Source organism: Cervus canadensis, chromosome 7, assembly GCF_019320065.1.
Source record: "Cervus canadensis isolate Bull #8, Minnesota chromosome 7, ASM1932006v1, whole genome shotgun sequence".
Taxonomy (NCBI): domain Eukaryota; kingdom Metazoa; phylum Chordata; class Mammalia; order Artiodactyla; family Cervidae; genus Cervus; species Cervus canadensis.
In genome coordinates this window covers 4,419,460-4,444,460 of record NC_057392.1, presented here as the reverse complement: position 1 = coordinate 4,444,460, position 25,001 = coordinate 4,419,460, and the positions used below count along the sequence as shown (strand labels likewise).

Genomic DNA, 25,001 nt, shown 5'->3' with positions numbered 1-25,001 from the left:
ATCAAATATCTGAACAGCATATAGTATATAGAACATAAAAAGTACTTCATAGGATATGGAATATTAAAAGTACTCTTACAACTCAAGAACGAAAAAGACAACCTAACTTTTTAAATTTTATTTTCAAGCAATGTATTTTTAACTTGGATGCAAACAAGCAACAAAAAAAAAAAAAGAGAGAGAGAAAGAAAATCCCCTGGAGACCAAAACTGTAAATCGAGGTAGGATTAGTTGATTTGTCCCTCTGGGCGGTGTTCCTGACCTGGTTTGATTTAAACTTCGCTTTGCAGGTGAAGAACTGAAGGCTCATAAGGAGCGTGGCATTTCACGTGGATGTGACTTCTTAGGGGTGTGGTTTCCTAGGAGAGGTGATCTGAGGCTTTGAACTCAACTGCCACAGCATATGAAAGTGCAAGGTCATGGTTCTTATGCTCCCATTACTGTTATTACTACTATTGCTGCTGCTGTCATTAATAAAAGCACTGAGTATTCCTGATGGAACCCAGAACCCAGTGGCTGTTCTGAGGAGTCAGTAAGGGCAGTTCAGCTGATTCAGTCTTTTCTGGGTACAAACACCCTTAAACTTGACCACTGTCCACTGAGGACGAGGCTGTTGTTCCATCATCCAGAAGAGAAGCCTGAGGCCCAGCATGGAGGAGCCTGGTGTACAAGGAGAGGGCAGGCTGCATCCCAATACACTCCTGCTCCTACCAGAATTCAGGGTGGAGTGGCCACAGGTCACCAAGGCTTGGCCACTGACACAGGTACTCCCTTGCCAGGGCTGCCACTGCTGGGGGCTGGGTACCAGGAGCAGTGGGGTACAGGTTGGCACACTTTCCCAGCTGGGTGCATGCCTGACTGGGGTGCACGCTCCTTTCAGGGTACCCACACTTGCCTCCGGCCTACACCTTCCGGCCTGAGAGACACATTAGCTGTGACCCCCCATCTTCCGCCAGACCCTGGCAACCACAAACCCACTCTTTATCTCTGTGGATTTTCTTGTTCTGGACACTTTGTAGAAATGGACTCACACATTCTATGGCTTTCTGTGTCTGGCTTTTCTTACCTGCGTTGTATCTGGGGGCTCACCTGCTTTGCAGGGTGTGTCATGCCAAAGTTTGAATTTGTACTGCCTGCCCTGTGTTCCTGGGGCCCCAGCAGCACTAGCACCTTCCCAAAGCCCAGGATCTGGAGAGGCACCCCACCACACCCCTGGCAGGGAGCGTGGTGTTGCACACACACCCTGGGCCCAGTGGCTACTCACACCTGGTCCTCTAACCTCTGCCCAGAACCCTTTGTCCTTCCCTTTCCGCAAGCTAACACTCACACACCCTCTTGGCCTCACCTCACATGCCTCCTCCTCAGGGAAGCCCTCCATGCAGGCATGGACCTCTGAGAGCTTCTCTCTTGGCTCCGTCCACTTCCCCCACCTCGTCCCTATCTGGTAGGGTTTCATCCTGCCACCCTCTGTGCCTTATCTGTCTCCTGGGTTAGGCTGCAGATTCAAGTGGGCTGGGTGTGTGTGTGAGTCACTCGCTCATGTCCGACTCTTTGTGATCCCATGGACTGTGGCCTGCCAGGCTTCTCTGTCCATGGAATTCTCCAGGCAAGAATACTGGAGTGGGTACCTCCTCCAGTGAAGACAACCTAATTTTAAAATGAGCAAAGGATTTGAACGTTTCTCCGAAGAAGATAAACAGCCAATAAGCACATGAAAACATGCTCAGCACTATTAGTTATTAATGAATTAGAAATGAAAACCACAAGGAGACTCCATTTTACATTTACTAGGATGACTGTAACAAAAAAGTTGGATAACAACATTCCATAGCAAGTGTTGTGGAGGATGTGAAGAAATTGGACCCTCATATATTGCTGGTGGGAATGTAAAATGGTACAGCCATTTTGGAAAACAGCGTGGTAGTTCCACAAAAAGTTAGGCATAGAGTTAACTCAGTTAACTCAGTAAATAAATAAAAGACTCAGTTATTTCTTAACTTCATATATACTCAAGAGACCTGTAACCATATGTTCACACAAAAGTGAAGTCACTCAGTCGTGTCAGACTCTTTGTGACCCCATGGACTGTAGCCTACCAGGCTCCTCCATCCATAGGATTTTCCAGGCAAGAGTACTGGAGTGGGTTGCCATTTCCTTCTCCAGAGGATCTTCCTGACCCAGGGATCGAACCTGGCTCTCCTGCATTGTAGGCAGACACTTTACCATCTGTGCCACCAGGTGTTCACACAAAAACTTGTACATAAATATCCACAGTAGCATTATTTATTATAACACAAAAGTGCAAATAACCAAAATATCCATCAATGGGAGGATGGATCAACAAAACGTTGTATTCATATAATAGAAAATTGTTTAGTCCTAAAGAGGAATGAAGTACTGATATATGCTACAACATGGATGAATCTTGAAAAGATTATGCCGAGTGAGTGGAATCAGTCTCAAAGATCACATATTTTATGTTTCTATTTATAGGAAATGTCCAGAACAGGTCAATCCACAGAGGCAGAAGTAATTAGCAGTTGCCAGGGATAGGGGAATGACTACTAGTAAGTACAGACTAATGAGTATGACTACTAATAAGTATGATATTTCTTTTTGGGGTGATGAAAATGTTCTAAATTTAGATACTAGCATTGGTTGTACAACTTTGTGAAAACACTAAAAAAACACTGATTGAACTATAAAAGGATGAATTTTATGATATGTGAATTATAACAATAAAGCTGTTAATTTATAAAAATAAAAGGAAGCACTTAGCACCATATATATACTTTCTAACTCATAACTTACATTTTCTGTGAGGCTCATGTTTTCTCTGCTTAACGCTGTTGTCATTAAAGCCAGTTTTATGATGTTGAGTTACTTGACTTATTTCTTGAGGTAGAACTGCACCCTGAAAGTTAAAATTCTTATAAATGATTTAAATAAACTCAATATTAAAACTACTTCTCTTCCTCAATGCTTAATAGTTACTTTATTATTTTTTTGTAAAAATTATAGACTTCACTAGAAAAAGATTTAAGGAATTCAGAATAGTAAAGAGAATTTAAGAAAACCATTCAAATTCTACCACCCTTGAAATAACTATTATTGACATTATGATCATCACTCCAGACACTTCTCTATGCACTAGATATAAAGTTACATAGAAAACAATCACTTTATAAAAATGCTTTCAACAGAAAAAATTAAGTTTAATTTTGTTTGAAGTTAATTCAGAAACCAAAGATCAAACTTTAGTTGAATGTTTCTTCACAACAGAAATATCAGCCTCTAAAGATCTTTCTAAATTTGCTTCAAAGTAACCCTACCTCTAGAGTATGTGAGATGAGAGATGAGTAGGTGTTAAGAAGAGAGAACTGGACATGTTCAAGGTAAAGGATCAGTACTATTCTCTTGACTTCATTACTTTAAATATTTCCATTAATGAATTTTTAAAAATTTACTATTCCTGCCCCTATGTTATAAAAGTTGAGGATATTAGTCCTTCCACATCCCTTCCCCCAGCACCTGATCTTTATTAATTAATATTTATGTTGTCAAGGTATCCAAGTGCTGGAAGACTACTACTACCAGATAGCAAGACTGATTATAAAGCTACTGTAACTGAGACAGCACATGAATGGACAAAATTAGCAAAATGACATATGAGTAAGTTTCATATAAAGATCATACCTAATCTTTTTGCTTTCTGATAGGGAGAAGAGGCGTGAAGGCAAAAAGAGACAGATAACTTGCCATAGCTGAAGTGGGAGGCAGAAGCAGAGTAGAGGCTGGAGATGTTCAATATAAATTAATCTTTCTATAATGATTAATTTTGCTTCTGGTGGACCCTATTTATTTTCTTCTGAGCACAGGTGAATGAACACTGGGTATGAGCAAAGGCATCGCATGTTCTAGTTGGCAGTGGACATGCTCCAAAACAGTTGTGATAGGCACCAAAGTGTGAAGGAAGGTCTAGTGAATTCACATGCACAGGAACATCTAGGGTTCTTTGGTCTTTAAGACTAAAGAAAAGGGCCAGGAGATTTCCATCTGCACAGCACAATGGCTGGTGGGAATTTGGGCTAGAGCAGTTCATTTCAGGGAATTCTGATGCTAAAAAGGGAATCAAAATATCAGGATCAATACATTGGTTTGAACAAATATTGTGTGTCTATTATGTGCCAGGCATAGTAAGATGTATTTTGCATCCATTATCTTAACATCATTATAATAATGCTACAATCATAAAAATGCTATCGTGTATTCAGATTCTATGTTACAGATGACAGTACTGAGGCTCAAAATGATAATGGTTATAGGAGAGCTGACATCTGGGCCCTAATTCTAAAACCCATGTTCACAGTATGATTTCAGAGAAAAAGTGCCATAACTTTAATAAGAAAGAAAATATTCCACTTTTAAGTATAGTTTTTTGAATTATTCTGTTTGATGTCTACATGTCTATTTATGTTAGTTGTACTGTTATATTCTGCCAATAAAAACTTGAATGTTTCTTAAAAGACTTTTTAAAAAAGCAGTTTTATCAACAGGTTCACAATAATACTGAGAGGAAGGTACAAAGATTCCCCTATCCCCCCACCCCCACCTCCATACACGCATAGCCTTCCCCATTATTATCACCTCCCACTGGAGTAGTACATTTGTGACAACTGATGAACCTACACTGACACATAACTGCTACTTAAAGTCCATATTTTACATTGGTTCCACTCTCGTTGTTATATATTCTGTGGGTGTGGACAAATGTGTAAGGACATGTATCTACCATTATACGGAATATATTCATGGCTCCAAAAATCTTCTGTGCTCCACCTATTATCTCTCCCTTTCCCAATAATCCCTGGCGACCACTCTTATTTTTACTGTCTCTGTAGTTTTGCCTTTCCCAGAAGCTTGAATACCTTAAAAAAAAAATCATGTTGAGTTCTCTTGAATTTGCTTATTAGATGAATAGCAGGCTGCTTATTAATGCTTCATGGATATAAGGGTTATATGTGGTAGCTCATAATTCTTAGAATATAGAGGAGAAAAAACATGGGAGTGTTCAGTTGATATGAATAATGAAATAGCACCTTAATAACAGGAGATGCATACAGAAGATTCTATGGAAATACAAAATATCAAGTGTTGAGTTCCATCTAAAGGAAATTGGTGGTAATATGCCAGTAGACCTTTTGGCAGTGAGACAGGAAAGAGAAGGAAGGAACAATACAAACATGTAACCTGAAATGGAAATTATCTGTTTATGGGAGAGGGAAAGTAAGGAGATCAATCTGACTGGAAGAGAGCATTTTACCAAACAGCTGGACATATTTTATATAAGAACTGTGCAGGGTTGGATTATAGAAGACCTAGATATTAGTTTGAGTTGAGGCTGAACTCCAGTAGTTTTAAACAGGGAGCCCTATACATTCTAGAATATTTGAGTAACATTGTTTTAGGGTTTGAAAAGACCTCAGAGTTCATCTAAGTCCAATGCCTTAATTTTATACCTGAGGCCAAAGAAGCCCAGGGAAATTAGATTTGTGCAATTTGAGGCACAAAACCTGATTTCCTAATTCTGAGTCTAATATCAGGTTTATCTTCACTATACTGCCTCAGGGTATAAAGTGAGTACAAAAATAGGAATCTTGGACTTCCCTGCAGGTACAGTGGATAGGAACCTGCATGTCAACGTAGGGGTCATGGGTTCGATCCCTGGTCTGGGGAAGATTTCACATGCCGTGGAGCAACTAAGCCCCTGTGCCACAACTACTGAGCCTGAGAAGCCACAGCAATGAGAAGCCTGCACACCACAACTAGAGAATAGCCCCCGTTCACTACAACTAGAGAAAGCCCATGCAAAAGGACGAAGACCCAACACAGCCAAAAAATAAATAAATAAAAATTATAAAAAACCCCCAGGAGTTCTTATTAATTAGATACTTGACTCAATTATGCCATGGGGCCAACACAGGTGAAAAGATCTTTAGGAAAGATTATGTAGGTAGTACTACGTAAGAAGGGCTAGAAAGCCATAACAAACAGGAAGCAGAGACAGGAGGTTTATCTAGGGCTAGGGGCACAATTTAAGGTCCCGTTGTAAAAACTGAGAAGGGGCAAAAAGATTTGGGATCTCAATGCAAAAAATATTAGAAAGAAGCAAAAACTTTTAACTTCATGCTTTTCAGATTATATGCCCGGGTAAATGGTTATGCTGGAAAGAAGGTATAAGAGGTTTTAGGTGAGGTCAGTTGTGAGATATCTTAAAGTTGAGGTGATGGTGTAGCATCCATCTATACCCGTCTTCTAGAAAGTGGAGATACTGCTTGATCCTGATTGAAAGGTTGGAATCAGAGACACAGACCGAGTGGTAAATAGCAGAGAAGTAAGAGTCACCGTTAGGCAATGAGGCAACAGGGAAAACCAATCTGTTGTGTTTTGGGAACAGTCCCCAGTGAAAGGTTGAAAGCATACAAAGAACTTGAACACACAGGGAAGGGAAAGAGGAGACTCAGGGTAATGTTTTCTCTTAGAGCAGAATTCCTTGAAAGAATTACCTATATTCGCTTCCTCCGACTTCTCTCCTCCGCTTCTCTCTTAAACCCACTCTTATCAGTATTTCACTCCTATCATTCAACTGAAACTGCTCTTGTCAAGGTTCCCAATGGCCTTCATGTGTTAAATTCTGTATGTAGTCAATTCTCAGCTTTCATCTTAACGGATCCATCTACAGCATTTGACACAGCTGATTACTCTATTATAACATCTATTTTTCACTTGGCATGTAGAAACCACCCTTCCCTGGCTTCCTTCCTGTCTCACGGGCCATTCCTTCTCAGTCTTCTTTTCAGTCTCTCCAACTTTTGAAGGGTGGAATGCTCTAAGGTTAAGTTACTGAACCCCTTTTCTATCTATATCCAAGAAAGTGGATATAGATAACATCAGTTCAGTTCAGTCGCTCAGTCGGGTCCAACTCTTTGTGACCCCATGAATCGCAGCACGCCAGGCCTCCCTGTCCATCACAAACTTCCGGAGTTCACTCAAACTCATGTCCATCGAGTTGGTGATGCCATCCAGCCATCTCATCTTCTGTCGTCCTCTTCTCCTCCTGCCCCCAATCCCTCCCAGCAGCAGGGTCTTTCCCAGTGAGTCAACTCTTCGCATGAGGTGGCCAAAGTATTGGAGTTTCAGCTTCATCATCAGTCCTTCCAATGAACACCCAGGACTGATCTCCTTTAGGATGGACTGGTTGGATCTCCTTGCAGTCCAAGGGACTCTCAAGAGTCTTCTCCAACACCACAGTTCAAAAGCATCAATTTTTTGGTGCTCAGCTTTCTTCACAGTCCAATTCTCACATCCATACATGACTACTGGAAAAACCATAGCCTTGACTAGATGGACCTTTGTTGGCAAAGTAATGTCTCTGCTTTTTAACATGCTATCTGGGTTGGTCATAACTTTCCTTCCAAGGAGTAAGCGTCTTTTAATTTCATGGCTGCAATCACCATCTGCTGTGATTTTGCAGCCCCCAAAAATAAAGTCTGACACTGTTTCCCCGTCTATAGATAACATATATATATATATACATATCTTGGGTATATTTAAATATATGTATATATATATGCACATATATTCACATCTGCACATACATAAAACGACTTCTAAATTTCAAATTTATCTTGCTAGCCTGAACAACATTTATGACCTTCAGACTCAAATGTCCAACTCTACATCTCCACTCAGATATCTAACTCTGATATGTCTTCTTAAATGTTTGACATGCATCTCAAACTGATCTTCCCCCACAGATCTACCAGACCTTCAGTTTTTCCCATCTCAGTTAACAGCCCACCTATCATTTTAGTTACTCAGATCTGAAGAGTCATATCCTTTAATACATTATTTCTCTTTTACCCCATATCCATTTTATCATCAGCTGGAAATCCCTTCCAAATATGTTAAGAATTTGACTACTTCTCACAGGGTCCTACTATCCTGATCCAAGTCAATATCAACTCAATCTTGATGATTTCAGTAGTTTCTGAACTACCCTGTTTCCATCTTGGTTCCTCTACATTCTATTCTCAAGGTAGCAGGCAGAGTGATAGAATTAAAATATAAGTCAAATCATGTCACTCTGCTATGCAAAACCCTCTACTGATTCCTTGTCTGAGTAAAAGCCAATGTCCTTATAATGATCCAGAAGGACCTACTAGTATCTATCTGTTAGCTCCCTAATTACATTTCCTACAACTCACTGTACTGATTCAGACAAATGGTCTTCTTCCTTGTGTATGTCAGAGATCACCACTCCCAACAGGAGCTTTGACTTCATCTGGAATACTCTCTCCTCAGATATCTATATATCCTACTCTTCATTTCATTCAAATCTTTGCCCAAATGTTACTAGAACATTCCATTTAAAATTACAAAACCTTACCTGCCCTCTCCACGAAATTCCCTATCCTGCTTCCCTACAATTTTTCTCAAACTTATATTATCATCTAATACCATTTATTTTTTTTTGTCTTATTTATTATCCTCTTCTCCCTACTATACTAATTGTATGCGAGCCCGGATTTTTGTTTTGTTTACAGCTGTATTCTTGGTGCATAGAACAATGCCTGGCACATGGTAGGCACTTAATGTATTGAATGAATCAAAGAATGATTTAAAAAAGCACTCCTGAAGAATGAGTGGTTGGCAATATTAAATAAACAGAGGAAAAAAGGGTTTAAAAATCTGGATATGGGTTACATTTATGTAGAAAGCATTTATGAACGGTCTAAGGAAAACGTAAAATATAGTCTATCGGCAGAGGTGACTTGTGCACTGTCACTCCCACCCTTTTTTAATTTTAGATTTTTTCCCCCATTTTATTATTTATTTTAAAATTGAAGTATAGCTGACTTAAAATGTTGTTATCACTCTTATTTTTATTTACATTTCACCATCATTGCCTTTGCTACTTTCCCCTCTCTAGCACTAATAATGCCACCATCACTGGAGATACTAGAATAAATTAGGCCCTCATGGTGCAGGCCACCATGAGGGGACATTCCTTTTTGACCGAAGCTGAGAAGGTAACTAGCAAAAAATGTAGTAGGAATTTGTTCCTTTTCATCTTCCTTTGTTTGGTGCCTGAGTCTCCTCTTTTAGCAGAATTTCTTTCCTTTTCTTAATCTTGATCATGGAATGTGAATTCGCTCATTCATATTTAAGACAACCAACTGCCAGCATAAAGCTATACATTCAAGTGGAAGAGAATAAGTTAATGAATACCATTAAAGCCTTTATTAAATTTAAAATATAATTATGATTTGTAAACAACTAGAAAAAATCCCAAACTGATTTAAAATAAAAATTTTCTATAGTCTTACTCATTGGTCTAAAAACATATGTGGCTGAAGAGAACTATGAAAATTTAAGATCAAAAGTGTTATTTCTCTTTTATGAGATTTCAGAAGAAAAACTAATCACTGCATACCTAAAAGAGAAATATAAAATAAATTAAAAAAAAAATGAAATGTCCATTAAGCAAGGTATACTAACCTTCTCTTGTAGCAGTGGCTGAAAGTGTTGAACCTTTCCGGATCCTTGTAAGGACTGCCAAATGTTACAAAATTCATCATCATCTCTAGCAGGTACCTGAGGAAGTACAAAAAACTTCTTAAGGAAAACTGAAACATAAATATGCACCAAAAAGACTAGTAGTTACCTACAAGATTAGAGAGGATTTTTGCTTGTTTCCTTTGTTATCATCTACTTACCTGTTTCCTAATTAGTCTATAATAAACCTGTTATTTGGATTTAAAAGTTTGGTTAAAATTTTAGGCCATGAAATTAAATCAAGTTAAGTATCTCACATAAAACAATTCAAGTTTTGCCCTCAGGGAGATGAAATAAAGGAAATCACACATGAGTTATATGGTGGGCATTTGAAAACTGCTTTTGATAAACATGATATAGTCCCCTCCTTTTTACCTTTCAAATTAATGTCATTTCATAGGGGATAACATAGATCATTTGGGTGATATAATTCAAAATATAAGAGTTAATCCATGAAGTAAATGTATAAAGAGAAAACAGTTATTTTCAAGCTCATTATTTAAATAAAAATCTTACTTGAGTAGGAACAAAAAGTGATTGAGGAGAATGGTTCAGGCCTCGCAAATGCCCAGATGAAACTGATGAATTTGAGCTATAGTGATTCACAGCTGGCTGTGGTTTCACAATGGCTGTCAACTTCTGATTTCCAGTTTCAGAGCGACTCCCATGAGAAAGGTTCACCAAGGCACTTGTTGGCAGTCGATAACCTCTACCAGGTGAGCACCTGAAAGTAAAAAGTTGTATCAGGGTAAGAGGGAACTAAAACTAAATGTGCTAGGGAGAAGAATCAAGTAATTTTGGGTGGACTGTTCATAATTTAATTAATAAATATTATTTTTATTTTCAATTAACTGATTGATTTATGGCTGCACCAGGTCTTAGTTGCTGCGTGAAGGCTTTCGCTAGTTGCGGCAAGCAGGGGCTACCCTCTCAGTGGGCGGTGGCTTCTCAAAGCTGGGCAGCTCTAGGCTGTGGGCTCAGCAGTTGCGGTGCACAGGCTTAGTGTCCTCCCCGCCCTCCTGCATGTGGAATCTTTCTGGACCAGAGACTGAACCTGTGTTCCCTGCATTAACCACTGGACCACCAGGGAAGTTCTGAATATTACTTTTAAATTCAGGAACTTGAAATTGGAGAAAGATCTCAATTTGTAAGATGATATATCTCTGGAAAGTTTTTGAATAGACTATTCAGTGCTATTAAGTGGGAGACAAATGTTCCAGAGGTGTAGGGGAGTGTGTGTGAGCTAAGCTTGTCCTTGAAAAGGCTTGCAACAGAATAGCTTAGTTAACTAACGAATTAAATTTCAAACTTCTTTAAAAAAAAAAAATAGTGGTTTATACAGTCTGGGTTATGCAGCTACCCAATGTGTAGCTAGTGTGGCTCTATCGATACAACAGGAAAAATGCTAGCTTTGATCACTTCCATTTCCTGATCAATTGTTGAGTTGAGCTCTTTTTATCCTCATCTTCCCATCTTAAAGTTCTAGACCTGGGAAGGCTAAGAGACAAGCATTTGTGATTTCTTCCTTCTTGGTCATGATGAAAGTGTTTAGATATTAAAATAAGCCCTCTGTGGTCAAAAGTTTTCAACTCTGTCACTTCTTTAGAATGTAATATTCTTATAGTCTGAGATCATGGGGAAGTAGAATTCTTTCATAAGAAATCTTTGTAAGATTTCCAGAAAATATTTTTGTGAGAACAATACTATAAGATTCTGCATTATGAAATGAATATACTGCAGGCAGGCAATCTTTTATATAACTTTCAATCAATCAAGAAATCCAGTGTCTCTACCTAGGAGGAGAAAAACAAACCCTGAGAAAGAAGTTAATCTTAAGAACATATTTCAAAAGTTATTTGGCTAAGGTTATTGGTAACCAACTGAAAATCAAAATCAGATATGGGATCCAGACTCTGCTGCTGCATTTAAAGGCACAGACAATGCCTTTGGCTAACAGGCACATTCAAGTTGCAAAACAATAATACCATTCTGAAGGTGATCACTTGCTGTAAGGACTGAAGAGTGTGATTTTACGCAAAGAGATTAAGTAAGAGTAATTCACTTTTAATTTTAATTACCACTAATCAACACAGAAAAGAAACTAAACAAACTTCAGTTGAGTTTTCCAGCTGGTGTTAGAAAAGAAAGGAAAACTGGAAAGGATTTCACTGAATCCTCACAATCACCTAGTGAAGTGTACACCTTCATTATGGATGAGGATATTGAGGGTCAGAATGCCTTTAACTAACCTACCCAAGGAAACACCAAAGCTGAGTGAGAGAGTTCACAATTCTAATATTCGACTGGTGCCTCTCATTCTAACAATCCTTTTTCCTGTCACTTTAAACTTTCTATTAATGGCTGCCCAAAATAGACTTGAGGAGGTCTCCGCCATGGTAAGCTAAAAACAAACAATACAACCTTTTTGCTTTAAACCTCCTAGTTCAGTTCAATAGCTGTCATGTCCAACTCTTTGTGACCTCATGGACTGGAGCACGCCAGGCCTCCCTGTCCATCACCAACTCCTGGAGTTTACTTAAACTCATGTCCATTGAGTCAGTGATGCCATCCAACCATCTCATACTCCATCCAACCATCTCATCCCTTTCTCCTCCCGCCTTCAATCTTTCCCAGCATCAGGGTCTTTTCCAATGAGTCAGCTCTTCTGGGCATCGGGTGGCCAAAGTATTGGAGTTTCAGCTTCAACATCAGTCCTTCCAATGAATATTCAGCACTGATTTCCTTTAGGATGGACTGGTTGGATCTCCTTGCGGTCCAAGGGACTCTCGAGTCTTCTCCAACACCACAGTTCAAAGGCATCAATTCTTTGGTGCTTAGCTTTCTTTATAGCCCAACTCTCACATCCATACATGACTACTGGAAAAACCATAGCTTTGACCAGATGGACCTTTGTTGGCAAAGTAATGTCTCTGCTTTTTAATATGCTACCTAGGTTGGTCATAACTTTCCTTCCAAGGAGTAAGTGTCTTTTAATTTCATGGCTGCAATCACCATCTGCAGTGATTTTGGAGCCCCCCAAAATAAAGTCTCTCACTGTTTCCTCATCTATTGCCATGAAATGAAGGGACCAGATGCCATGATCTTAGTTTTCTGAATGTTGAGCTTTAACCCAACTTTTTCACTCTCCTCTTTCACTTTCATCAAGAGGCTCTTTAGTTCTTCTTCGCTTTCTACCATAAGTGTGGTGTCATCTGCATTATCTGAGGTTATTGATATTTCTCCCGGCAATCTTGATTCTAGTTTGTACTTCATCCAGACCAGTGTTTCTCATGACGTACTCTGCATATAAGTTAAATAAGCAGGATGACAATATACAGCCGTGTCATACTTCTTTCCTGATTTGGAACCAGTCTGTTGTTCCATGTCTGGTTCTAACTGTTGCTGCCTGACCTGCATACAGGTTTCTCAAGAGGCAGGTCAGGTGGTCTGGTATGTCTATCTCTTTCAGAGTTTACCACAGTTTGTTGTGATCCACACAGTCAAAGGCTTTGGCATAGCCAATAAAGCAGAAATAGATGTTTTTCTGGAACTCTCTTGCTTTTTCAATGATCCAGCGGATGTTGGCAACTTGATCTCAGGTTCCTCTGCCTTTTCTAAAACGAGCTTGAACATCTGGAAGTTCACAGTTCATGTACTGTTGAACCCTGGCTTGGAGAATTTTGAGCATTAGTTTGCTAGCATGTGAGATGAGTGCAATTGTGCGGAGGTTTGAGCATTCTTTGGCATTGTCTCTCTTTGGGATTAGAATGAAAACTGACCTTTTCCAGTCCTGTGGCCACTGCTGAGTTTTCCAAATTTGCTGGCATATTGAGTGCAGCACCTTTACAGCATCATCTTTTAGGATTTGAAATAGCTCAACTGGAATTTCATTACTGTCTCTAGCTTTGTTCATAGTGATGTTTCCTAAGGCCCACTTGACTTCACATTCCAGGATGTCTGGCTCTAGGTGAGTGATCACACCATTGTGATTATCTGGGTTGTGAAGATCTTTTTTTGTATAGTTCTTCTGTGTATTCTTGCCACCTCTTCTTCTTTTTTTAAATTAATTAATTTATTTTAATTGGAGGCTAATTACTTTACAATATTGTAGTGGTTTTTGCCATAGATAGACATGAATCAGCCATGGGCGCACATGTGTTCCCCATCCAGAACCCCCCTCCCACCTCCCTCCCCACCCCATCCCTCAGGGTCATCCCAGTGCACCGGCCCTGAGCACCCTGTCTCATGCATCAAACCTGGACTGGTGATCTGCTTCACATATGATAATATACACATTTCAACGCTACCCTCTCTAATCATCCCACCCTCGCCTTCTCCCACAGAGTCTAAAAGACTGTTCTTTACATCTGTGTCTCTTTTGCTGTCTCGCATATAGTGTCATCATTACCATCTTTCTAAATTCCATATATATGTGTTAGTATACTATATTGGTGATTTTCTTTATGACTTAATTCACTCTGTATAATAGGCTCCAGTTTCATCCACCTCATTTAAATGCATTCTTTTTAATGGCTTAGTAACATTCCATTGTGCATATGTACCACAGCTTTCTTATCCATTCGTCTGCAGATGGACATCTAGGCTGCTTCCATGTCCTGGCTATTGTAAACAGTGCTGTGATGAACACTGGGGTACAGCTGACTCATTCAATTCTGGTTTCCTCAGTGTGTATGCCCAGCAGTGGCATTGCTGGGTCATATTTGCCACCTCTTCTAAGTATCTTCTGCTTCTGTTAGGTCCATACCATTTCTGTCCTTTATTGAGCCCATCTTTGCATGAAATTTCTTTTGGCATCTCTAATTTTCTGGAAGAGATCTCTAGTCTTTCCCATTCTATTGTTTTCCTCTATTTCTTTGCACTGATCACCAAGGAAGTCTTTCTTATCTCTCCTTGCTATTCTTTGGAACTCTGCGTTCAAATGAGTATATCTTTCATTTTCTCCTTTGCCAGTTATCCTAACTGCCAGTTAGCTTTTCTCCCCTTCAAGCTCAAACTTCTCAAGGGTCAGCTGTTTCTTGCTCCTTTACTCCACTTGCTGTTCACTCCTCAAACCATTCTAACCTAGCCTGACCGTCTACAATTTCACTAAAACAAATGACAAAGAGTTATTATGCCTCTCGATTCAAAGAATGTTTCTATTCCTCAAGTTATTTAACCATTAAAAAAATGCAATCTGATCATGCCACCCTTCTGATTTGATAGCTTCACACTGCTTTAAGGATAAACACCAAGACACCACAACCCTTAGCATGTCCTGAGAGTGGGTTACCGGCTCCTGCACAGTGTGGTCCTTGCTCTTTTCCCTTACTCTAATCTTGCATAGTTGCTGAGGCTGACAGACCTGCATTCTCTTAGTCTTTTAAATGAGTGAAAATGTCCTCTGCTGCAGATGCTATTGTTTTTCTGACCACCTGTTACTACTCTTTCAATACCTAGTCTTCATGTCCCATTTTAAACATCACTTCAGAAAGCCTTTCTAGAACTCTCAGAACAGATCACACTCTATTATAGATACTTCTTCCCAGCACTTGTCACATTTTAATTAAAAATTACTGTTTTTAGTAATTAGTTATATCCCTTACTAAAGTGAAAGCTCTGTGAGGGTAGAAGCCATGTTTGTCTTATTAACTGTTACAACCCCAGTAACAAGTATGATGTCTCATGTGTACTAGGAACTGAAACTGTGGACAAATAAGCAAGTAATGTAAAGTCATTGGCCATATGGACATATTTACGAAGTGTAATTATCATCTGGAAATACACACCTTATTGTTAAGCCTCCAGGAAATTCTTCATCAAATAATACTTCAAATAGTACATCAGCTTCTCTATTAGCTGTTTAAAAAAGAGAGATTGAAAAATCATATGATTAAAAAAAATAGAATGTGAGTTTTTGGAGTTTTAGAAGCATTACAACTATCAATACAGATGCAAATGAAAAGAAGATAAGCTCACAGATTCCCTTACCAGTATTAACTTAAAGAAAAATAATACTATTTTAAATTAGATGCTGTGAGAATTAATTACATTTTTGTCTGTTTTTTATATGTTGGAAATTATTCACAGAAAGAGAGTTAATAAAAGAGATAACTCTGGAATTTGTAGTTTAGAAAGTTTTACAGTTAGACAAAGGAAATGAAGATTTGAAGACATGGCAGTAATGAGAGAAAGAGAATGGAGAGAAAGGATATATTACTAGACAGAATTGGCAGGAGTTTGTGACCTGTATAGATAAAAAGACTGGAGATGGCAAAGATGACTCCAAGGTTCTGGCAGGAGATGACCTGGTAGATAATGGATGTCATGATTGAGACATGATACATGTGAGGAAGACTATGGTACAATAAACCTTAAAGAGGAGCAGAGAAGAATAAATTTGGCAGACAGGATGATAGGATAAAACTGGAGAGTTTAAATTTACTGAAGTTCCAAGGTAAAGTGAAATCATTAGCTGTAACAACATTTGAATTCTAAGCCCAAACTAATCAGAGAGTCTATCACATAAGTTCAGAACGGAATCTCCCTCTCTCCCCACCTCCACCTCCACCCTTTCTATTCCTTTGGTTCTGTTTTTCTGGAGAACCCTGACTAATATCATATCTGATACTGTGTTAACCCAGGGTAGGCACTGGGGGATATGTCCCTCATTCTCAGTCTTTCATTGTCCAATTGGAACCAGGCCTGCAGAGCTTTGAAGGCTATATCCTTCATCTGACACTTTTACCCAAGAAAGTGGGGCTCAATGAGAGGCAAGAGTCTCTTTTGTGAAGGTTTAAGATCCACTTTCCAGGTTTCTTTTCTTGTCTGAGGGAGGAGCCACTTACTGAAAAGATTATTGACCAAAGGATTGTTCATCCCCTTTAATGGAGATTTCTATGGAGATGAGGCATCAGGTGAAGGCAGTAAGACAAATATTCCCCTTTACATTCCGTGTCCATGGGATGTATGCTTAATAAATGACAAAGCTTTTTCCACTCAGTGTAGATACAGCTTTAAATTTCTTCTCTAGACAAAATTCTAACTGGTCACTACTACTGACTGGGGTTGTCAGAAGAAAGGAAACTTCTGTTATCAGTACTAAGGCCTTTTCAGGACAACCTAATCAGACTAGACTTCACTAAGCTCAGAATTTGAACTGCCAATGCGTGAGGCCGGGCAGACAGCAGCAGGAGGGTTGCTTCATGACATGCATGTGCCCCTTACCATACCTAGCCTGGGTGTGTTAAACCTACCTGACTTTCTTGTCTTCGTTTTAAGCACCAAAAAACACATCCAAAAAATTCAAAGAAGAATTAGGGAAGAAAATTCTCTTTTAGAGATAGACCCCAAGAAGATGTGCAAAATATGGAGAACCAGCGCACAAAGTTAGAAAAGAATCAGGGGAAAGAGTTCAAATCCCAGCTCTGTCACTTAATTGTGTAAACTTGGGCAAGTCACTTAAACTCTTGGATGAAATAGTATCAGGACTTCCCTAGTGGCTCACTGGTAAAAAAATTCGCCTGCCAACGCAGAAGACATGGGTTTGATCCCTGATCCAGGAAGATCCGAGATGCCTCAGAGCAACGAGGCCATGCACAACTATTGAGCCTGTGCTCTAGAGCTGGAGAGCCACAACAACTGAGGCCATGTGCTGCAACTACTGAAGCCCAAGCACCTAGAGCTGGTGCTCCACAACGAGAAAAGCCACCACAACGAGAAGCCCACGCACCACAACCAGAGAGTAGCCCCCACTTGCCACAACCAGAGAAAAGCCCACACAGCAACAAAGACCCAGCACAGCCAACAATAAATAAATAAATAAATAAAATTATAATTAAAAAAAGAAACAATAGCTACTTCTCACGCGGACGGGAGGGTTAAACATAAACGTGCCAATAAATAAGCAGTTCTCTTAGGCTCATGGCCTGTCTGCTCTTCCATCTTTCTGGACAGTGAGACCAAGACTGAGTGCCTGAGATATGGAAGGACAGTGCTGCCGGCGCCCTAGCCTCTAGGTACCTGATGTGTTCCTTTGTGTTGGGTTGACTAGTTTTAGAATCTATACTGCAAAGCTTCTCACTCCAGGCATCCCTTTGAAGAATTTTTAGATTCTTAGCTAATTCTTCCCTTTTCTTCCCATACTCATTTTTCCTTTTCTTTTTGTAAAAAACACAACATAAAATTTATCATTGTAACCATTTTTAAGTGTACAGTACTATAGTGTTAACTATATGTACATTGTTGCACAATGGATTGATAGATTTCTTTTATATACATAATCTAGTTGTATTCATAAAATTCAAATTAACATGCAAATCTCTTAACTGTAAATAAGCTCATACATCATGTTTGTTTATTTCTCTGCAGAAATCAAGTGATTACAAGGACTATTAAGGCAAAGCCCCGGACATGGTTAGATGAAACCCAACAAAATGTTTGTCTTAGTTTCATGAAAACACATATATGTATTCTGACCAAGCTTTTAGATAATTTTAATGTGTTACACATAAGCTACCAAATTTTCAGCAGTCCTTCTCCAACTTTCACATCTTTTAATTATTTCCCAAATGATTACACAGACGGAAAAGGAGAATTTCCTTTGAAAACTGAAGCTGGAAAAAATTAACTAAAACATAAAAGGATTTAGTGTTTTTACTGAGTTACAGTTGCTTTCTGCTTGTATATAAGACATACAGTATATATATATATATATATATATATATAAGACATACAGTATAAATGCAGATGGAGACATATCAAGTATTGAGTTATTACCCCCTTTAATTCCTATGATGGTGCCCCGAAGGCCAACTGGAACGGAAAAGTTCTCTCTCACATTTACAACACGGTCAAAGAGACGAAATTCTGCATCCCGATCAGGAATAACCCCATGTTGCTGTTCTAAAGGCTGAAAAGAAAGATGTAAATATAATTATCAACTCTCACTTAAAATTTTTCTACTAATATACTGAAAACATTTTGTCCCTTCTGTACTTTCAAAGCAAAACAACAACTCTGAATTCTCTGAGAGGAAACTTACTCTGTATAGCAAATGGGGCTTCACTGTCACTCGAACTTTCTTATTATTCTTTCTTTGCTGAGGAAAAAAAATTTTTTAAATATTAAAATTAAAAACTTATCTAGTATTTGCACATGATTAAATTTTAAAAAGCCATAAGAAGTGAGTAATTTTAAGACTATATGACTTTCTTCAGATGCAAGCAAGGATGAATAAATTAATTCTTGAATCTTTTTAAAGTAAAACTTTTTTGTTGACATGTAAGACATATAGAAACATTTTTAATATGATAAAAAAATGACGGTCTTACTGACAAGTTTTCAGCCCAAGGCAGATGCCTACTGAAAACAGCAAGAAAGAAAGATATGAGAAGAAATTTAAAGCAGTTTAAAAGAACTGTGCCTGGAAGATTGCATATGAAAATACAACCCATATGCTTAACACATCCCTAGGCATTATTACTCGGAGAAGGCAATGGCACCCCACTCCAGTACTCTTGCCTGGAAAATCCCATGGATGGAGGAGCCTGGTAGGCTGCAGTCCATGGGGTCGCTAAGAGTCAGACACGACTGAGCGACTTCACTTTAATTTTTCACTTTCATGCACTGGAGAAGGAAATGGCAACCCACTCCAGTATTCTTGCCTGGAGAATCCCAGGGACGGGGGAGCCCGGTGGGCTGCTGTCTATGGGGTTGAACAGAGTCGGACATGACTGAAGTGACTTAGCAGTAGCAGGCATTATTACTATCAATAAAATTATAGCATTGATTAGAAAATATGGCATTCAAACCTGATTATGAGGTAAATTAACAAACAAGGGCATTTTCACTATAGGTCCCAATCCATAGCTACTGAATAAAAAATTATGGGGAATAACTACTCAAAGTGTGATCACTTGGGAGCTTGTTAGAAATGCAGAATATCAAGAGCTGCTCATCTGAGAGCTACTGAATCAGAATCTGTATTTTAACAAGATCCTCCAGTGATTCATTTGGACATAAAGTTTAAGAAGTACTGCTCTGAGGGTGGAATCCAGAATGTGTCTTTTTAAAAATATTTCTCCAGTAATTCTGATAATTAGCTGAGTTTGGGAACCACTGTCCACTAAAAAAACTATGGATACTTTTAATCATGACCCTGCATTAAAAAGAAAAGTTTAAATTATATTCAGAATGTTAAGTTCAGTTTTTAGTTTTTCTCCTTCTTTAATTACCTAATAACACTATAAAACTGAAAAGGGGAAAAAAAAATCACTCATAACTGCTCCTCCTTGACTCGTTAACAGGTTTAAAAAAAAAATCCTTTCTTATCTATATGTACACACATTTTTTAAATGCTATCATCAAAATGACAGACTACAACTTTGCATGTGTATTATCAGTTTGCAAAATAAGGGGAGAATGTGTAAAACATTTTATAATGCTCTGCATCCAAATGGGTTCAGATAAAATTTGGGGACTTAAAAGTTATAAACTTTTGTTAAGTGGAAAACTCATTTCAAAAGTAATGCTGGACAAATAGACTTTACATTGAAAGACAATTATTAAAAAGAAATGCAGATTTTCTATCTTCAACTGAATATCATTAACCTTCCAAAATATCAAACTCTTGGCTCCAAGCCTTATATTATTTTCTTAACAGTCATCTAGTGGTGATTTTTCAGGCTGTATTCACAGCTCTTCAGCACATGACAAAAGAATTCAAATAATAACAGCTAAGTATTATTAAACATCAGTAATAGCCAGGCATTATTAGAAGGAGTTTATATGTATTAATGTAGGTAATTTTTTTTTTTTGAGGACTATATGAGATGGTACTATTTTATTCTTATTTTACCAGTCAGGAAATGCAGGCACGGAAAGGTTAACTATCTTGCCTAAGGTTTTAAGCATTGAAAGAGGGATGGGGGACCAGGGCTTCAGACCCAGTTCTTAACTTACTCTGCTATTAGTTCAAACAAGAGAGCACTGTGTGAGCAAACAACATTATTTTAATAAAAAGGCAAATGTGTGAAAAATAAAATTGTAGGCTTAGAAAAGGAACATAATTAACCCATTTTCTATTGCATCAAGGCAGAGAATCAAAATAGATAAAAACAGTTAAGCCTACATAGAAGGTTGTTACTTTTTAAAATCAAGACATAAAAACGGAGAGTTTAAGTGGAATTTCAAAAATACACAGTAATCGGGTGGAGAGGGAGGTGGGAGGGGGGATCGGGATGGGGAATACGTGTAAATCTATTGCTGATTCATGTCAATGTATGACAAAACCCACTGAAAAAATAAATAAATAAATTAATTAATTAAAAAAAAATACACAGTAGTTGAATGAGTTTATCAGTGGGAAAGTACATTTTAGGAGTGATTCTGTAAAAGTGAAATAAACGTAATTTTTATGTTCTATAAAAAGATGGGAACTTCCCTGGTGGCACAGTGGACAGGAATCCACCTGCCAATGATGAGAACATGGGTTCAATCCCTGGTTCAGGATGATTCCACATGCCGTGGAGCTAGGCATCATGTTCCACAACTTCTGAGCTCAAGTGCCACGACCACTGAAGCCGAGAGCCTAGAGCTTGTGCTCCACAACGAGAGAAGCCACCACAGTGAGAAGCCAGCGCACTGCAACTGAGAGCAGCCCCACTCGCAGAAACTAGAGAAAGCCCATGCACAACAAAGACCCAGTGCAGCCAAAAAATAAATCATTAAAATAAAAACGAATTCTATCTTTAAAGAACCTAAAATAGGAAAGAACTGAGAATTAACCTTATTTCTCAATCACAAACTTTTTATTGACTAGACTCATAAAATATTAATTCTTAAAATCAGAAACAGTCCATGGAATTCTCCAGGCCAGAATACTAGTGGGTAGCCTTTCCCTTCTCCAGGGGATCTTCCCAACACAGAGACTGAACCCAGGTCTCCCACATTGCAGGCGGATTCTTTACCAGCTGAGCCACAAGGGAAGCCCAAGAATGCTGGAGTGGGTGGCCTATCCTTTCTCCAGCGGATCTCCCTGACCCAGGAATTGAACTGGGATCTACTGTATTGCAGGCAGATTCTTTACCAACTGAGATTATCAGGGAAGCCCTCAGAAACACTACAAGGACATAAAAATTTAAACGCTATGGGCTTTCTTATATTGACATACATTTATATTTATGTAGACAAACTTGATGGACACTAGAAAAGGCTGGAATACTTTTTAAAATTATAGAATAATTTGATATCATTTAGAATCACTAAATGTTTTATTTGACTGATTCAAATTATTTATAGGATAACAAATAGTTCATTTAACTTCAAATCTCATCAGTAATCTTTGTTATTGAAAATCATACCTTGCACTTTTCAATTTCTTCTTCAATTTTCTCTACAATAGCTGCATCCAGAATTTGTAAATCACAAGAAGACCGAGACAAAGTACTGACAGGATGTCCCTTTAGCCAAGTAATAATTTCTTGAACTTTCTCAGCACTATATTAAAAACAATAATTTTTTCACATTAATTAAAACTTTCTGAGGACTTATATAAAAAGCTTGATATAAACTTTCTGAAGGCTGTGAATTATAAATGATATAAAATATTTAATTAACCACTATACTTAATTGGGACTAATTATAAATCTAATGTAAATATGGACATTACTTCTCAGTAATTAAAAAAACACAAAAATTAGTTTAAAAGTACTTTACTGATATAAATGAAAGAAAAAAATCATTTTAAGATCTTAAAGCAAGAACAAAACAATACAAAATCCTCCCCCCAAAAGTAATATAAATTCTTGAGAAACTAACTACTACTTAACAGTGGAACCACTAAATTGAGCTATGAGGCAATGAATCTCGTAAATTTTGCTTACCCATTCTCATTTTCTCCAGGCCAAATGTCATCTTCATAGAACACATCCTCTTGGCTATTTTTGGCTATATAACTGAATAGTTCTGGAGCTCTAGCCAAAGAAACAAATGATAACATTGCTTTTAAAAATATACATGCCAAATTTCATAAAAACTTCTGATCAAATAATTCTGGGTCTTAAGGGGATATATTAAATATATTGAGAACTGATTACTACACGCACATAAGGGATAGACAGTAAAAAATTCAAAGTATTCACAGGCCCTCATAAAAAGATGATGGAGAAATAATAATTCATAAATATAATAAACTATTACAAATACTTATAAACTTCAGTCACTGATTCTGTCCTCCTTGGACTATAATGACAGGTGATAAATATACAAAATAATATGTACAGGTTCACAATAAAGCTAGAGCACTTCACAATAGAATGAATGAAAATCCATTAAAAGTTTCTTCTGATATTCTTTTTTTCTTCTGATATTCTTCAAAATTCCATTGTTCCCTGAACACTGTAGCAGTACTTCCAAATACATATACCAGACGGAATATATGTGCTTATTTTTGCTCCTTTCCCAGCCCACGATAAGAATAGTAAAGGATAAAAAAGGGCATGGACCTAGAAGACAGATGAAGAAAGAAGCAGAGAATCTGATAGCATATGTGAGTTAAAAAAACTTTAGAAACTGAAAACTGAATAGAGAAGTGTGAAATGATTTGACGGATGGGAATAAGCTGTACCCTAAGCTACCAGAGTGGGAAGTCAACAAGAAGCAAGTTGATGCGAACTGTGGAAGTCTGCAAAAGCTCAGGAGATATGAACTCTGTATGTTTTAATGCCACACTACGGGGTGAGGTTTATGAGGCTTTTAGTTGAAAAATCTGTGTAATAAACAGTTAGGCAGTCATCTCTACCTCGGTGTAACTCCTGTAGTTTATTTTTGGAGAAGCTGAACAGGGGCTGCTCAAGCTTTGTATATCCCAGGCACAGGAAACTGGATGCGAGGGGCATGAGGAGGAGAGGACAGGTGCTCTACTGAAAACAGGGCATAAATGAAAGTGTTACTACTATACGTGCCACTAGGAAGCAGGCTAGGAAGTGTAACGTCTGTAAGAAGCAGACCCTGAGATGAAGATGAACATGGAGGAGGTTTATTAGTGTGGTCTGTGAAAATAACACCTGTGGAAGGGAAGGAAGCAGAACTGGGCACACATAGAAGCTGGGCTGTGGTTCTTTCTTAATGAACTCCTTGGCCAGCAGCATAAAGATCTCAAGCCAGGATGGCTCCCAAGACTTATTCTGAACTGGGACAATCAGGTTGGCTGAGCCTTTATATCACTGTATTTATTTTTTTAAACATATCTCCTTATGATGAGGTACTGGATATGATGCTATTGCAGGAAAGGGATGTAACTGTACGTGAGGCAGTTCTCTCCTGCCAGGCAATTTCTGCAGAGGTCTTACTGCCGAGGGCTGAGTGAGAGACAGCAGCATTCCTGCTGCCCAGGGAATAGATTTTCAGTCCTGAAGAGGCATCTGGGGGTGTACTACAGAATCCACTATGTAATGAAACCCCATTCCTCTGGTTAATTTCCAGAACACTTGAAGTTTGTTTTGTTCTCCACTTCTGTGCTCCAAGTAAAACATTGGAGAACACATTTCTGGGAAAACTACTCAGCCCAACAGAAAAGATATACATATAGGTAGTGATATTTGGAGATGCTCTGCCAAAATAGCCCAGTCCCACTGAACAAGCCTAATTGAAGCACATTAAATTTCCAATCAGTTTTTTAACACTGCACACTAAAATATGGTAAGACACTAAAGAACTACCAGGCCAAAAGAAAAAGAAAAAGAAAAAAAAAAAATGCTTCAAAACAAACAAACAACCCCTTCCCACCCCAAATCCAAAACACTTTAACATGAAAGGAGAGATAAAATCAAAAAGAAAAGAAAAAAAAGAAAAGCATTTTGTAGAAAACAGAAAATATTGAGAACAGAAGAAAATCTAGATTGCTATCATTAGATAATAAAAGATATTTCATTTATTATAAGAACAAGATGCTATATATTAGGAATGTCAGAGAATGAGGACACTCTTTTAGAAATTAAGAATGGTTAAATAAAAATAAAAAAGTGTCAGTTAAAGGTGAAGAAATCTCCCACAGAGTAGAACAGGAGTATAACAATATAAAAAATGGATAAGAAGAGATAAGAAAATTAGGAGAATTAATCCTGTAGGTCTAACATCTATCAAAAGGAATCTTGGAAAGAAAACAACAACAAAATGGTGACAAGGAAATTATCAAAGAAATAATACGAGAAAGTTGTTTGGAATGGAAGGGCATCAGTTTCAAGTCTGAAAGGGCTGAACAGCAAAATGAAAGAAAAATGACACACCATCGTATTATAAACAGCTTTGGTAAAGGAACATTCTAGAAAGGTTTCAGAAAATGAAAATAGATCATCCATAAAGATTCAGAATCAGAATGGCACAAG

The 25,001-nt window shown here is 38.1% G+C and overlaps 1 protein-coding gene across 2 annotated transcripts in view; it reads right to left on the bottom strand.

Moving 5' to 3' along the window:
* Nucleotides 1–25,001, bottom strand: part of XRN1 (5'-3' exoribonuclease 1) — a 109,971-nt gene that overhangs the window by 22,692 nt on the left and 62,278 nt on the right. For both annotated transcript variants that reach the window (XM_043474209.1, XM_043474210.1), the window contains exons 26-33: nucleotides 22,500–22,589; nucleotides 21,978–22,113; nucleotides 18,659–18,715; nucleotides 18,394–18,526; nucleotides 15,405–15,474; nucleotides 10,135–10,342; nucleotides 9,562–9,657; nucleotides 2,812–2,914 (exon numbers count right to left, since the gene is read on the bottom strand). In XM_043474209.1, the coding sequence (XP_043330144.1) occupies nucleotides 2,812–2,914; nucleotides 9,562–9,657; nucleotides 10,135–10,342; nucleotides 15,405–15,474; nucleotides 18,394–18,526; nucleotides 18,659–18,715; nucleotides 21,978–22,113; nucleotides 22,500–22,589 (893 nt within the window). The remainder of the gene's footprint in view (nucleotides 1–2,811; nucleotides 2,915–9,561; nucleotides 9,658–10,134; nucleotides 10,343–15,404; nucleotides 15,475–18,393; nucleotides 18,527–18,658; nucleotides 18,716–21,977; nucleotides 22,114–22,499; nucleotides 22,590–25,001) is intronic.